The 13,577-nt window shown below is 38.6% G+C and overlaps 2 protein-coding genes across 12 annotated transcripts in view; both read left to right on the forward strand.

Annotated features, from left to right (window-relative positions):
- Positions 1-6,988, forward strand: part of TMEM87A (transmembrane protein 87A) — a 37,379-nt gene extending 30,391 nt beyond the window's left edge. For 3 of the 9 annotated variants that reach the window (XM_014554325.2, XM_032481421.1, XM_032481425.1), the window contains exons 16-20: positions 685-758; positions 1,162-1,223; positions 1,896-1,951; positions 2,452-2,482; positions 4,764-5,483. In XM_014554325.2, coding sequence (XP_014409811.1) covers positions 685-758; positions 1,162-1,223; positions 1,896-1,951; positions 2,452-2,482; positions 4,764-4,805 — 265 coding nt within the window. In that variant the 3' untranslated portion in view covers positions 4,806-5,483. Of the gene's footprint in view, positions 1-684; positions 759-1,161; positions 1,224-1,895; positions 1,952-2,451; positions 2,483-4,763 lie in introns of all 9 variants that reach the window. The other 6 variants (XM_032481423.1, XM_014554327.2, XM_032481424.1 and 3 more) reach the window with 5 other exon arrangements.
- A 1,084-nt stretch (positions 6,989-8,072) lies between these two features.
- Positions 8,073-13,577, forward strand: part of VPS39 (VPS39 subunit of HOPS complex) — a 39,515-nt gene continuing 34,010 nt past the window's right edge. For 2 of the 3 annotated variants that reach the window (XM_032481427.1, XM_032481428.1), the window contains exon 1: positions 8,074-8,309. In XM_032481427.1, the coding sequence (XP_032337318.1) occupies positions 8,237-8,309 (73 nt within the window). In that variant the 5' untranslated portion in view covers positions 8,074-8,236. Of the gene's footprint in view, positions 8,310-13,577 lie in introns of all 3 variants that reach the window. The other variant, XM_032481429.1, reaches the window with a different exon arrangement.

Below are 13,577 nucleotides of genomic sequence, written 5' to 3' on the forward strand. Positions count from 1 at the left end.
CAGTAACAGTGATCCTGCCCAGGAAATCCCTTTAGAGACTCAGCTCTGAGGTTATTATGAGCAGGATGGTCACATAAGCACCTTCTACCTAATATGTTCCAAAATTCCAAATTTCCAGAAGGAAAGCAAATTTTATTATAGAGTACATTGTACAGACAGTCTAGGCACAGTGATCCACCCTTAATCAGCTAGGGCACAGGTCGAGTGCCAAGTTCCCAGACATCAGCTATGGGGCATCCTTGTAAGTAGGCCCTTCTAAAGGCCTGCTATGTCAGCTCTTACACACAGGGACGTTAAAAATAGGAATAAGCTACAAGAATGTAGAAGTATCTTTGTACATGTTACTGAATCAAACTTGGGTCCACTGGCCCCCACAGTAAGGCCAATCTACTGACATTGAGTTGTGGTGAAGGAAAGTGCAGTGTTTATTGCAGGGTGCCAAGCAAGGAGTCTAGGCGGCAAATGCTTAAAAGATCCAAACTCCCCGGTAGCATTCAGAGAAAGGTTTTTAAAGACGTGGCAGGGGGTGAAGGCAAAGATTTTTATTCACCAAACTGATTTTATGAATGACTATAATTGGAATTTCAATAATTAGTCCTATAAAATCCAGATAGTGGAGTTCTTGTTTGTTTGTTGTTTTAGTTTTCTCATTTTTTTCTTTCTGTTCTACCTTTGTTCTGCCAGGTTTGCCTTTTCACCCTTGTCTGAGGAAGAGGAGGAGGATGAACAAAAGGAGCCTATGCTGAAAGAAAGTTTTGGTAATGATAAAATTCACCTTTTATTTGTGCTTTAAATATTCTATGCTAATTTTTAGAAATAGAGTATAAGAAGCATAATATTTTGAGTTTCAAAACAAGAGACTTTGACTTACTCTTTTATTATTTTACAGCATGTTCTTAAATTTGGTATGTAGTAAAGTTAGAGGGAAGTGAAACCATGGTAAGTTCAGTAAATAGTGGCACATTAATGCAGTTTACTTGCTAGAGGTGAGCTGAAAACTTGACTTTGAGCTTTCCAACATTAAGTGTAAAGATGAAGAAACTTCTTTTCTGAGTATAATATATTGTCAATAAGCTTAAAATAAAGCTTTGAATCCATTTTTGCTATCATTGCTGGTCTGTTGACATAATTAACCATTCTTTTTTTTTTTTTTTTTCACAGAAGGAATGAAAATGAGAAGTACCAAACAAGAACCAAATGGAAATAGTAAAGTAAACAAAGCAGTAAGTATGACTTCTTTCTTCTTTGCCCAGTCCCCTAGCCCTTGGTGGAGCTCAGCAGTTATATATAGGCCTTAATGATTTTTTTTTTTTTTTGCCTATGCTATAATTAGACTTGCTTTATAAATCTTTTAATACCTATTACATGACATTTTTAAAAACAGAGACAGCAAAGGATTCTGTTCAGGACCTAGTAATCTTTAACTGAAAGGTTTGGTACTATGTCCAGAGAAGTTCCAGAACAGTCTGATGGTTCTGTTTAATGGTTTTCATCAATGAAGTCATAGCCCCAATAATAAACTAGGATGGTGTTTTTTGTAGTGAAGATCAAGATTTTTTCAGTGGGCTCTTTTATTTTTTTTTACAGAACTGTGCATTCATTCTACATTTAAATGAGCTTTAGAATTTATCTCAGTTTAAGGAGGAAGGCTTTCATGAGGCAAAAACTCTAGGTATTAGACTTTTGAGAAGAAAGCGTTTTAAGGATGTGCTTTTTTTATATTTCAGTTGTATAGCTTTTTAAATTAAATTATTTGACTTTTCTGTTAGCAGTTCCATTACAAGAATATACTACTTCAGAGTGACAAAGAATTAAATTGAGACCTCTTTAGATCCTTACTGGAGATGTATTTTTTTGGTGCATTTCAGTAACAACGGGTATTTGTATGTTCTCAGCAGGAAGATGATTTAAAGTGGGTAGAAGAAAATGTTCCTTCTTCTGTAACAGATGTGTAAGTTTTTGAATCATTACCACCAGAATTCTTTTTCAAAGTTAGTGTTACTTTTATTATTTTAAATGAATGAGCTGAAGAGCATACAAATGAGAATGCTTATAGTCAACTTTGGAAGTAAAAGAATATTAAAAACATTTTTTAAATGTTAAAAATTAATTAAAGACTAGGAATGATATACAAACAAAAATAATCAGGATTATTCATTCAGATGACATTTCTGCTCTTTCTAAAAATCAATGAGATAATCCTTTTGGAATTTTCGAGTTTCTTTCCATGCCTATAATTTTAATTCAACATTGGTTCTGTTAAAGCCTATACAATTCTAGTAACTCTGATTCTTGTTTTTTGTATTTGCTTTTTCTTTTCTTGAAATGTCATTAATGGGATGCAAATCTTAGATAATTACAAAAACTTTAAATTGTAGTCATTATTCCACCGTCTTTATGAACCATTTATGGCTTTATTTTACATTGTTCAGTTTGTTTTTCTCTCTGCAGAGCACTTCCAGCCCTTCTGGATTCAGATGAGGTTAGTAATCAAATCATGTGCATATAAACAGTGGGTCTGGTGGCCTGATAGGGAGTCTTAAGTCTTCTGTTCAAGATTTTATTTATTTGACTCAGTAATGGCCTAATGACCTCTAGGCTGTGTAGTTGACAAAGGATGAGAATAGAAATACTAATATTAGTACAGAAATATTCAGGAATGTTTTCTTTCTGTACACGTCCCCCTTTTATTTTTTACAAAGTATGCTCAGACTTCAGAATGTCTTTGTTTAAATTGGGTAACAAATCCCGTACTTTCCCACTGTTTAGCTCCTTTGTCTTTAAGAAATTCAAATTTAATCTTTATCTTGTCTAGGCACAAATGATAAAGTTACTTAAGTTACCTACTATGCAGTGTCACTGTTTTCTTCAGATAATAAGGATAATTAAAGCCTCTAATGTTTATGTTGATTTTTAGTCTTTTAATAAATGGCTCCATACACTTTACCTAGAAGGTTTCACGTGAGGTCTTATGTAAGAATTGGCAGTCGTGTTCATGGAAGCTAGTTCTAGACATGTTCAGAATATTTAGATTATTCTTGAGTCTCAGTTTCAGAAAGACTTTTAAAAGCCTCTGCCCAGGTGTGACTTGTTGGATTGACTGCTAAAAAGTGGTTTGTTCACTTCCCACGGGCCTGCTGTGTGATGCAGCACAGTGTCAGATTCCTTAGCTGTTCGATGCATTGAAATAACTTAGAACTCTACCATTCAGACAAGCCTGTTTATGTAAACTTTGCTTTTTTTGGTGTATTGCACTGTTCCTAGATCTTTCTCTTAGGGGCCACCTTCTGCTAATAGTCTGCCTTCAGGGCTACCCAGTTGGCTCCAGCTCTCCAGACACACTATTTCAATCAGAGGGGGGCTGAGTATGTAAAACCCAGGTGTGCCATTCATGGAAATACAGGTTTATTGTAGTACTTTTTGTAGCATTGATTTCATCTGTTCATATCTTCCTGGGTGAAAAAAATCATTCAGAAACTGAAAAAGAACTTAAGTGAAACAGAAGAGGGACAAGTTAAATAAAAGACTAGGAATCCAAACAGCATCAGACTCTTCAGCAGTGATGTTGGAAACTAGATGATAACAGAACAAGGTCTTTGAATTCTGAGGAAAATTATATTCAAACTAGAATTCTCTACTTGTCAATATAAGGATAAAAGAAAGATGTTTTCGGTCATGCAGTAAATAAAATAATTGACATCCTATGTGTGGTTTCTCAGGAAAGTAGTAGAAAATGTTATTCATAGAATGAGGAAACTAAAAAGAGGAAGACTTGGGATCCTGGAAATAAAGGATCCAACACACAGAGGCAAGGATAAATTCCCAGGATGGTGATGTGAAAAATTCCCGGAGTGACAGCTGGACATTAGGTTTGGAGAGCAACCAGTCCAGAATGGAGCAGGAAGACAGCTTCAGGAGGGGTGATTCTAAAGAAAAAAAGTGAAAAGGGTAGATTATCTGATATAACTGATCATATTGAAAAGGGATCTGTCAGAGTCTGGGATAAATTTGTGATAGGTACTTAGCAAATGAAGGAAAGGAGAAATGAAAACTAAATTTGAGGTAAAAAAAAAAATTAAGGAAATTCAACAGTATTACATTAAGTTTCTTAATTGAAATGGCATACATAAATACTATTCTATAATCAAAAATGTTATTTTTACATGATTTTTTTAAAGTTATGGTGAAAAACATAAAATCTACCATTATAACCATTCTCAAGTACAAAGTGTTAATTTATATGCACATTGTTAAGCAACAGATCTGTAGAACTTTTTTATCAAATGTAATTTTAATCAGTATGTGATATTTCATTATAAAGATAGACTATACTTTGTTTATACAATCCTGTATTCTTGAGCACTTAGTTCTTTCTAAGTATTATGTTATAATTCTGAGTGTTGCAGTAGATAGAGATGGCTAAATTTTTTCCTGCATCTTTGACTATTTCTTCAAGGTAAATTTCTGAATCAGAGGAGGTACACGTTTTTATTAAAGCTTAATTGACTCTAAAACATACAGTTCCTTTTGATTTGTGATTTGATGTCTAGAAGCCTTGAGATTTTGGTTAAGTAAATCTTGGGTGGGGCCTGGACATTTGTATGTTTCAGAATCTTCATAGATGGTTAGGAACCATTGCTCTAAATAGTCAATGAACATAAGCAAGTACTTACAGAAAATGTGTGTGTGATCATCTTTGTAAAAGATATTTGGAATATAAACCATTTAAAATTAATACACTTAAAATAAATTTTTCCCCCTAGGAACGAATGATCACGCACTTCGAAAGGTCCAAAATGGAGTAAAGAATGGGAAGATTTGCAATTGAAGATGGCTAGTATCTGGGAAGAGATCAGCTTCTGTGCCAGTCTTTACACTGCTCCTTGGAATTAAAGGAGGCAATGACATCCTGATCTGTTCCTTGAGCTTTGTGCATTGGAGCTGGCTAGAGGTGTTGAAACAAGAACATTCTGTTGAAAACAAGTTCATAGGATGAGAAAAATCTACAGGTTTTTAATTTGCAGCATTGATGCCCCTTTCCCTCCCACACTCTGACATGGATGTTTATGCAACTATGTGTGTTGTTCCTGAACCTTCTAGAATGTTTAGATTGTTTAATCTGTCAAACTAAAACGTCTAACATCTTCTAAAGAACTGTGACATCAACGCCGTAATAATATCCAGGAGCAACTGCCTGTAACTTTATTTGGGGAGTTACATAGGTGATGGGGGAAGTTATTATCTTCGCATTTCCTGGGAAGTGAAGATTAAATCTTGCAGAGGTAGTCTTGAGAAAAGAGTCCTGAGTTAAGGAGCCATAGTTTTATCAATGATTAAAAGAACAACAACAAAAAAAAAAAAAAAGAGAAAGAGACTGTTACAGTGTGATTCAGATTATTTGAAAAAGCAAAATCAAGTGCAATTTTGTTTACAAATGGTGTATATTAAAGATTTTTCTATTTCAGATGTACTTTAGAGAAAAATATTAGCTTGACTCTTTTGACATCTGCTATTGTGACACATCCCATTGCTGGCAATGTGGTGCACACTCCAAAACTTTTAACTACTGTTTTGTAAGCCTCCAAGGGCAGCATTGCGGATTCCGAAGCAATGCTTTGTTTGCCTTCATGCCTTTCACTGGGTGTTGCACTAGATGCATAGAGGCACTCCATCTTAAGTGCATGTGAGTGAGCACCCTGCTAAAGGGATTTAATGCTTCAGAAGCAGGAGCTAATACAAAGGAAACAGGTCCTTCTGGTTTAAACGTTTTTTTCTGCATGAAATAGTGTGGAGGCCCTGGACTGCTGCTCATTTTTAGAATCGACTGTTATTATATCTGGTGATGGCTTAGAGATTGTTTATAAGAAACATCACAAGGTGATGGGATTCATTTGAAGCACTATTTGTTTGAATGGCTTTGTCCAATTTTGCCTCCCCAAGATTTTTGTTCTACATAGAAAGTTCATGCCACTTTTTAATATTAAAAAAATTTTAACAAAATTAATACATTTTTCTCATTTTTCCCCCAGACTTCCTATAAAGACCCTTTCTACCACTCTCCTGTGAAATTCTCTTTCCATGGTTTTTTATTCTGTTGTCTTATTTTCTGTTGAGACCAGTGATCACATGACCACGATCTTCATTCACTAATGCATACTATAGTAAAGTATTAACATTTATGTAACATTTCTCTATAGCTGTTTGCTATGGCAATTTAAAAAAAAAATCACCTAAGCAGGATCTCTAAGGAACAATATGAAAAACTGACTGTATTCTCAGGTTAACCCGTTAGCAAAAGGCTGGTGTTACCGTCGTGTGCTTCTGTTCTTCCCACTGAAACTTAACAAGTGAATAATAGTCATAATGCAGCAGGATAGTTGGTCAATTATTTTGGGGGGCAGGTTAGATGTTGACTTGAGACTAGGGGAAAAAACCTATTGTGTTAATAAGCAGGTGTGTATTGTACAAATTCTGCGTCCTGGGACCTGATAATTCTGCCTTGCCTTATGGCTTCTTATGTTACTGTGATTGGATATAGTGTATCATTTCTTAGAATAGGTTCAGAAGGAATTTATAGTATCACATTGACCTGTTACCTTAGAGTTTACATTATTTTGGTCTTGGTCCTTGGGTCTGGAACTATCAGGTATTAGGCCTTCTTCTAGCATAGCAGCTGTTAAAAGAATTTTCTTTTTTTTTTAAATGGAGGTACTGGAGATTGAACTCAGGACCTTATGCATGCTAACATGCACTCTACCACTGAGCTATATCCCTCCCCCTGTTAATTCTAAATTTTCAATAAGGTGTTAAGTTTCTGTGGTGAAAATCAGCCACAACACAAGATTTGTTTAGCAATTTTTGTGTTTCTTCCTACTTGAAAATATTTCATTTGATTATCAGAAACAGTGTTTGGTAAAGATGGGACACTATTCCCAATTTACAGATGAAAAAACTGATACTGTGTGAAAATAAAGTGACCAGGGCCAGGGTTTTGTTTTGTGTTTGTTTTTTGTTTTTACCTCATATCATAGACTCAACTCCTTTTTTCTTCTACATTTTGCATTAAGCCTAAATGTGCAACTTTATGACATACCTGCTGTTTTCTTGGGGTAAACTGCCAGATACAGATCTTTTTTTTTTTTATTTTATTTTCCTGTTTTCAAAAAATTGAAGTATAGTCAGTTTACAATGTGTCCGTTTCTCATGTACAGCATGTTTCAGTCATACGTATTACATACATATATCCCCTTTTCTTATTTTTTCACTATAGGTTACTACAAGGTACTGAATATAGTTTACAGTGAAACTTTAGGTTTTGGTGGGTGGGGTTAATTGGGTTTATTTATTCGTTGGGTGAGGTGCTGGGGATTGAACCCAGGACTTCATACGTGCTAGCCATGCACTCTACCACTGAGCTATACCCTTCCTCCACCCTAAGATCATTGGTTCTCAAACTTTGAAATTCATGGACTCACCTTGGGGACTTACTAAAACAGAGTGCTGGACCGCCCCCCCCCCCACACACACACAGTTTCTGAGTCAGCAGGGCTGGAATGAGGCCTAAGTGCATTTCGAAGGAGTTCCCAGGTGATGCTGATGGTGCTGTTCTAGAGACCACACTTTGAGAATCACTGTCCTAAAATAACTTTTATAAGGGTAAGAAACTTGAACTAGTTGGGCTTATAATGGTAATACTAAAACTACCTTTTATTGAAAGCTTAGAGTGTGTCAGGCATTGCTAAGTGCTCACAACCCTAAGTAGGTTAAAAAATGATAGATCATTTTGCAGTTAAGGAAACTTAAACTTCTAGAGATTAAATTTCTTGAACATTACAGCTAATTGGCTAATTTCCTAAATGGCAGATCTCCATCCCAGGTCTAACGCCAAAGCCTGAATTCTTCTCTACGCTACGCTGCCTAAGACGGTTGTAAGATTAAAATCCTTTTTCCGCCAGTGGCTACTCGGATTTAACGATGGAGAAGCTCCGTACATGATGAGCTGGGGATACAGGCACCAAGAAGCTCCTGGAGTGTGCACTAGAAGCTGGGGCGGAAGGGGCGGGGCTTCGGCTGCGGAAGGGGCGGGCTTGGATCTGCAGGAAGTCCCGTGTTGATGATGGCTCTATTGCCGAAGGGCCTGTAGCAGGGGGTCCGGGCTCTTTCTTTGGCTTGATTGCTGCCCAGCACCCGACCCAGCAGTCCCGGTGAGATTGCGGCGGCCACTCCGCTCGCCGCCATGCACGACGCCTTCGAGCCGGTGCCAATCCTAGAAAAGCTGCCTCTGCAGATCGACTGTCTGGCCGCCTGGGGTGAGGCGAGGGGCCGAGAGGCCAGGCTGGGTCAGCGCGGGAGCGGCTGGGACCTTTCAGGAGGCTAGGGAAGTGGACGGGCGTCTGGCTGTCTGGAGTCTGGTGGGACAAGGGGACTGAGATGAGGAAGGGCAGAACATTGTTGACAGTGAGGGTGGTGGGGATGTTTGGGCGATCCCCGGGGACCCAGGCATTTTAGGGACGTACACCTGCCCGGAGTTGGAGGTGGAGCTTTCCTTATTAATTGTGCTCAGCTTTGGCTCATTTCAGTCTCAAAGCAGTCTTTAGTTTGAGGGGATAAAGCAGTGCGAAGTTCTCAGCCTTCCAGAGGCTTGCACTTGTCCAGGCCATTGTGTTGTTTTCCAGGTGAAAGACAACATTGTTTTGTTTTTTTGTTTTTTGGCGTTTTTATTGTTGTTGTTTTGCAGAGAACAAGTTAACACCTATGTCTTTTCTCCCTTAGTGTCTACTCATCGCTTTCTTCTCATTACTGTAGCTAACTTGTTACTCTCCACTCTTAATCTAGCCAAGTGTTTGATTGCCTTATAGTCAAAGTGCACAAGTTACTGGACTCTTGTAGGTAGAAGAGCATCATTCCAGTCTGTCATGAAACCTAACCCATAAAAACTTGCAGGATCCTCTTGGGATTGGCCAGTGCAGAAAGCAGGGTCAGGCATCTCTTCTGTGCCTAAAATACAAATGGTTTCTGGAATAAACCTTGACTCCTAACTATGAACATTATGCTTCTTTCTATGAATGTTTGTGTCTGATTACCAAAGACCAAACAGAAGTAATTTTTAGTCTTTCCTGTTAATGTCCAGATCCTAGAAATCAAAGACCATAAAAATGTGGCTCAGAACCTTTAATCAGATCTTATACTGAGCTAGGTACACATGATGGGCCTGGTGGAATCTTGGTGGTAACCAGCATCTTATTCATCATCTGTGGACAGTGCCACCCAGTCAGAGTTCATCACATCCTCTTCCATAAGGTGCTTTCACTTCAGATCTTGTTAATGTGGGCCTCTCCTCTTTTAGCAGCTCTGGGCCTCTATAAAGTCACACCTCCACAGAAGGCTGTCCTAGTCCTTTGGGTTAAGGAGAGATTCCTGCTTCCTCTGATATCTCAAAAATACCTCCATTTTCTGTCATTAAATGCTGTCAGTGAAAATTAAAAATAAATAGAGGAGAAAAAAAAGAAATTGATAAAAATGGAAGACCTGATACTCAGCACAAAGCTTATTCCCCTGTTTCTTCATCAGGTATGTATTAAGTGCCTGCATGGACTAGTCTCTGCTAAAGACAGGAATATAAGGATGAATAACAAATAGTGCCTTTGCTCCTAGGATACAGTGGCAGACAAAGAAATATGAACAGATTATAACACAAGATTAGTGATACTAGAGACAGGCTTCCTGATATGGGAACGTGGAGAAGGGCTATTCCACTCAGCCTAGAACATATGCTTCTGAATAGGATGGATGCAGCTGCTTACCACACTTTACTTAGCTTGTCAGGATCCTTGACTTTGATACCCTCTGGGACTAGTAGTACATGTCTCAGTCTGTCTCACCAACTCCACTTTATCACAGTAGAGATACCCTGTACCTGTGCTTTCCAGGAGCACAGTTTTGAAATGGTAGGTAGTTTTCAGCCTGCATGATCTCGAGCCAAACAGGAGAAATGCCCATTGCCTCCTAGGATGCTGTGACTGGTATGAGCTACAAGAGGCCATTTACCATCTCCTGTCTCAAAACTGCTTCATTTTCAGACTTTAGCAGCAATAAATATTGCTATTTCTAGTTGTTATCCCTTCTGTCTCCACCGTGACTTTAGGTGGAAAGTTCATCCAGGAACTTCCAGGATTCTGGAGGGCCAAATAATATTTGAGCTGGAAGATGTCATAGAACCACCATAACCCATCTCCTGGAAAATGGAAATGAGGAAGTTATTGATGATAATGGTGGTGATGATGATTTCTCCCTACACTCCAGAGTTGTAGAATCCAGCTGCCTCTTTAGCATCCTCACCTGGATATCTGGTAGCATGGCCAAAACAGTTCTTGATTTCACAACATGCCTGTCCCGCTATATCCTACATCCAGCAAATGGCATTTCTGCTTACCCATCTGACTAAGGCCAACGGCCTTGGAATTATTCTAGACTTCTCTTATACAGCCACAGCCAATCCATCAGCAAATGTTGTCTGCTCCACCTCCCAAAAAAATCTGCAGCCCAGTCTCTTCTCTCCATCTCCACTATCACTACTGTTGACACACAGTTCTCTCACATCTGAATTACTGTAGTAGTCTTCTGACTGATGTCCCTGGGTTTGCCATTGTGCCATTTGCAGTATTTTATCCATACAGAGGTTGAGCGATCCTTTGAAAACGACCAGGTCACATCCCTCCTCTGCTCAAATTCCCCCAGTAGCTTCACATCACAACTATAAGTTCCAAAGTCCTTACCACGATTTGCGGCACCTGTCATGATCAAGCCTCTGGTTACTTTGCTGACTTTATCTCCTATGCTCTTACCCTATGCTCCTTTCTGGTACTAGTCACATGGTCTTCCTTGTTCTGTGAACACATAAAGCACGTAACTACCTCAGGGCCTTTGCACTTCCTGTTTCTTCTGCCTGGTACTCTCTCATCCTCTATATTACATGGCTCATTTCTCATTTCATTCAGGTCTCCGCTGAGATGTCACATAAATCAGCAAGACCTCTAACTATTCTACATGAAGGAAAATGCCACATCCACCAATGTGCTACTCTTTTACTCAGCCTTATCTTCTTAGCACGGATTGCCACCTAATGCTGTTTTGTATGTTATTATTGTCTCTCTCATTCTGTATTAGAATATAAATTCCTTCAGAGCAGTAACTGTTTTGTACATTGCTTTATTTGCAGTACCTAGAACAGTTCCTGACTCATAATGGATACTTATTAAATATTTGTTTAATTAATAGTAATAGTAATGGCTTCCATTATAGAGTACTAATTTGTATTAAGCATTTATGAAATAATAACTCCATTATGCAAAGGAAGAATCTGAAAATTTAAGTAGTTTTTCTGAGGTCACATGTCCAGTAAATCATGTCTGATTCTAGAGCCTGGTTCTCAAACTTTAATGTATATTCAGAGGCTATAAAAAAATGAATGGATGTGTGTGTATATGTGTGTATACACAATGATTTTTACTTATATTTCCCAAGGAAATGATGGAAAACTAAATTAAAATGATTAATACGGTTATCTGTAGGAGAAGGAAGAGAACAGGGTGGAGTGGACAAGGATGGAAGCTAGACTTCTCATTGTTTTAGCTTTGGTACTCTGAATGTCTCATGTAATTAAAAAAATTAAATTTAAAAATGCAGATTTCAGGGCACCACTGCAGAATCATTGCATCAGAGTCTCTGGGAGCAGGGCTCAGGAATGAGCACTTTTAATAAATCCCAGTGATTCTGATGCAGCTAATCAGGGGCTAATGCTTTGAGAAACAATGTTCTTTGGCCTGGGGCCCAAAGAAGGGAAATGACCACTACCGTGTTTGCCTGTGGACTCTGCCATGTTCAGCGGTGGTTGTTTATCACATGCGTTTGGACTGGGTTGCACTGTTGGATGGAGCTTCATTAGGGTAATTGTGGGCAAGAGGGTTCCACCTAACTTCCCAGGAGGAATCAAGTCCAACCTTGTGGCTCAGGATTCGGCCATCAGGAATTTTCTAGGGCTGACCCTCTTTTGTTTTTGTGTATGTTGCCCGTTTGTGTAGTGCATTCCACTTTCTGATGTGCAGTGTTGAGTCTCAAAAGGGACTGTCTACCCCGTGCTGGGCCAGCTCTGCAGGTTTCTCATTTTCTGTGTTTTGCATGTGTTATAACATGTCCCAGAACGTGCATGGACCAGCGTGGGTCAGGGCCTCTGGCCACCTGCCCCCTAGCTGACTTCTGTAATCAAAGTTCTGTGCCATTATTACATCTGGATGCTGCACTGTTTTTCCTTACGAGTTTGAGGATTATATATGAGTATGTATGTGGTGCTTTTACTAGTTAAAAAAAAGTTGTTGCAATACTCTGCATATTTGATAAATGAATTTTCCTCAGCTTCTCCAAATGGATGCTTGAGAACGGTCAAATTTCAGTTAAAAAAATTTTTTTTCAATTTTAGTGAATTAGTAGGGAAGGGCATAGTTCAGTGGTAGAGTGTACACTTAGCATGCACAAGGTCCTGGATTCAATCCCCAGTATCTCCACTAAAAGATAAATAAACCCAATTACCACCCCCCCCCAAAAAAAAGGGGAAAAAAGAATATTAAAAAATTTTTTCAGTGAATTTATCTGATTCCATTTTATGACCAATAGAGTAGCTATTTGATAAGAAACGTCTATTGGCAAATAAACATTTCAATAAAAATGAAAAGTAGACTCTTGAAAGTCATGCTGAGGAGTTGGACTTCGTATTGGGGTAGTGCAGCTTCATGAGGACTTTTTAAGCCCCAGTGTGATGGCATCGGAGAGATGCTCTCAGGTAACCGATAGCAAACATGGAAGGACACACAGAGTGAGTGAGACCAGCCATGTCCATCGCAGGGGTCCCTGAAGAGACTCTCCGGGAGAGGGCTGTTGTCAGGTACCTTGCAGAGATAAAATTGATGGGCCTTGCAGACCTGGTTGGGAGATGAGGCTGTTAAAAGGGGTAAAGAAAAACAGGAACTGGCAAGGGATTGTATGTCAGGGTGAAGAGGAAGAATGGGGAAGATGGTCAACATTATGTTGGTCTTTTGGTTATAGATTTTTATGTATGTTATGAATGAATTAAAAATTTTTTCCCACTTCATTTTATATATATCTGAAATATCAATGAGTGTCCTGAAATCAACTTTAATTTTATCAGTTGCTCGATACAGTGGTATCTATAAGTAAAGTTCTAAACATAGTATCTTTTGCAAAGCAAGCATGATGCACTGTATTTTTTTCCCCGTGTTTTGCTCCAGTTTAAGTCTCCAGCCTTCCTTTAGAGCTAGTATTATTTCTGATTTCCATTTATGTTATTGAGAGCACACAGTGTCATACTTTTTGTGTCCTACCTTTACTTTAAAACACAAAAGGAGACAGAGTCACTCTCTTTTTAAAACACAAAAGGAAGATTAAGGGCATCAACCTGAAGAAATGTTCCTGGTGTGGCTCCTGACCTGTTCTTAGAAACATAACCATTGCCTTTCAGACAGCCTCTGGCCAACACCCATTCTTTTGAGATGGAATGTGTTAGT

Source organism: Camelus ferus, chromosome 6, assembly GCF_009834535.1.
Source record: "Camelus ferus isolate YT-003-E chromosome 6, BCGSAC_Cfer_1.0, whole genome shotgun sequence".
NCBI lineage: Eukaryota > Metazoa > Chordata > Mammalia > Artiodactyla > Camelidae > Camelus > Camelus ferus.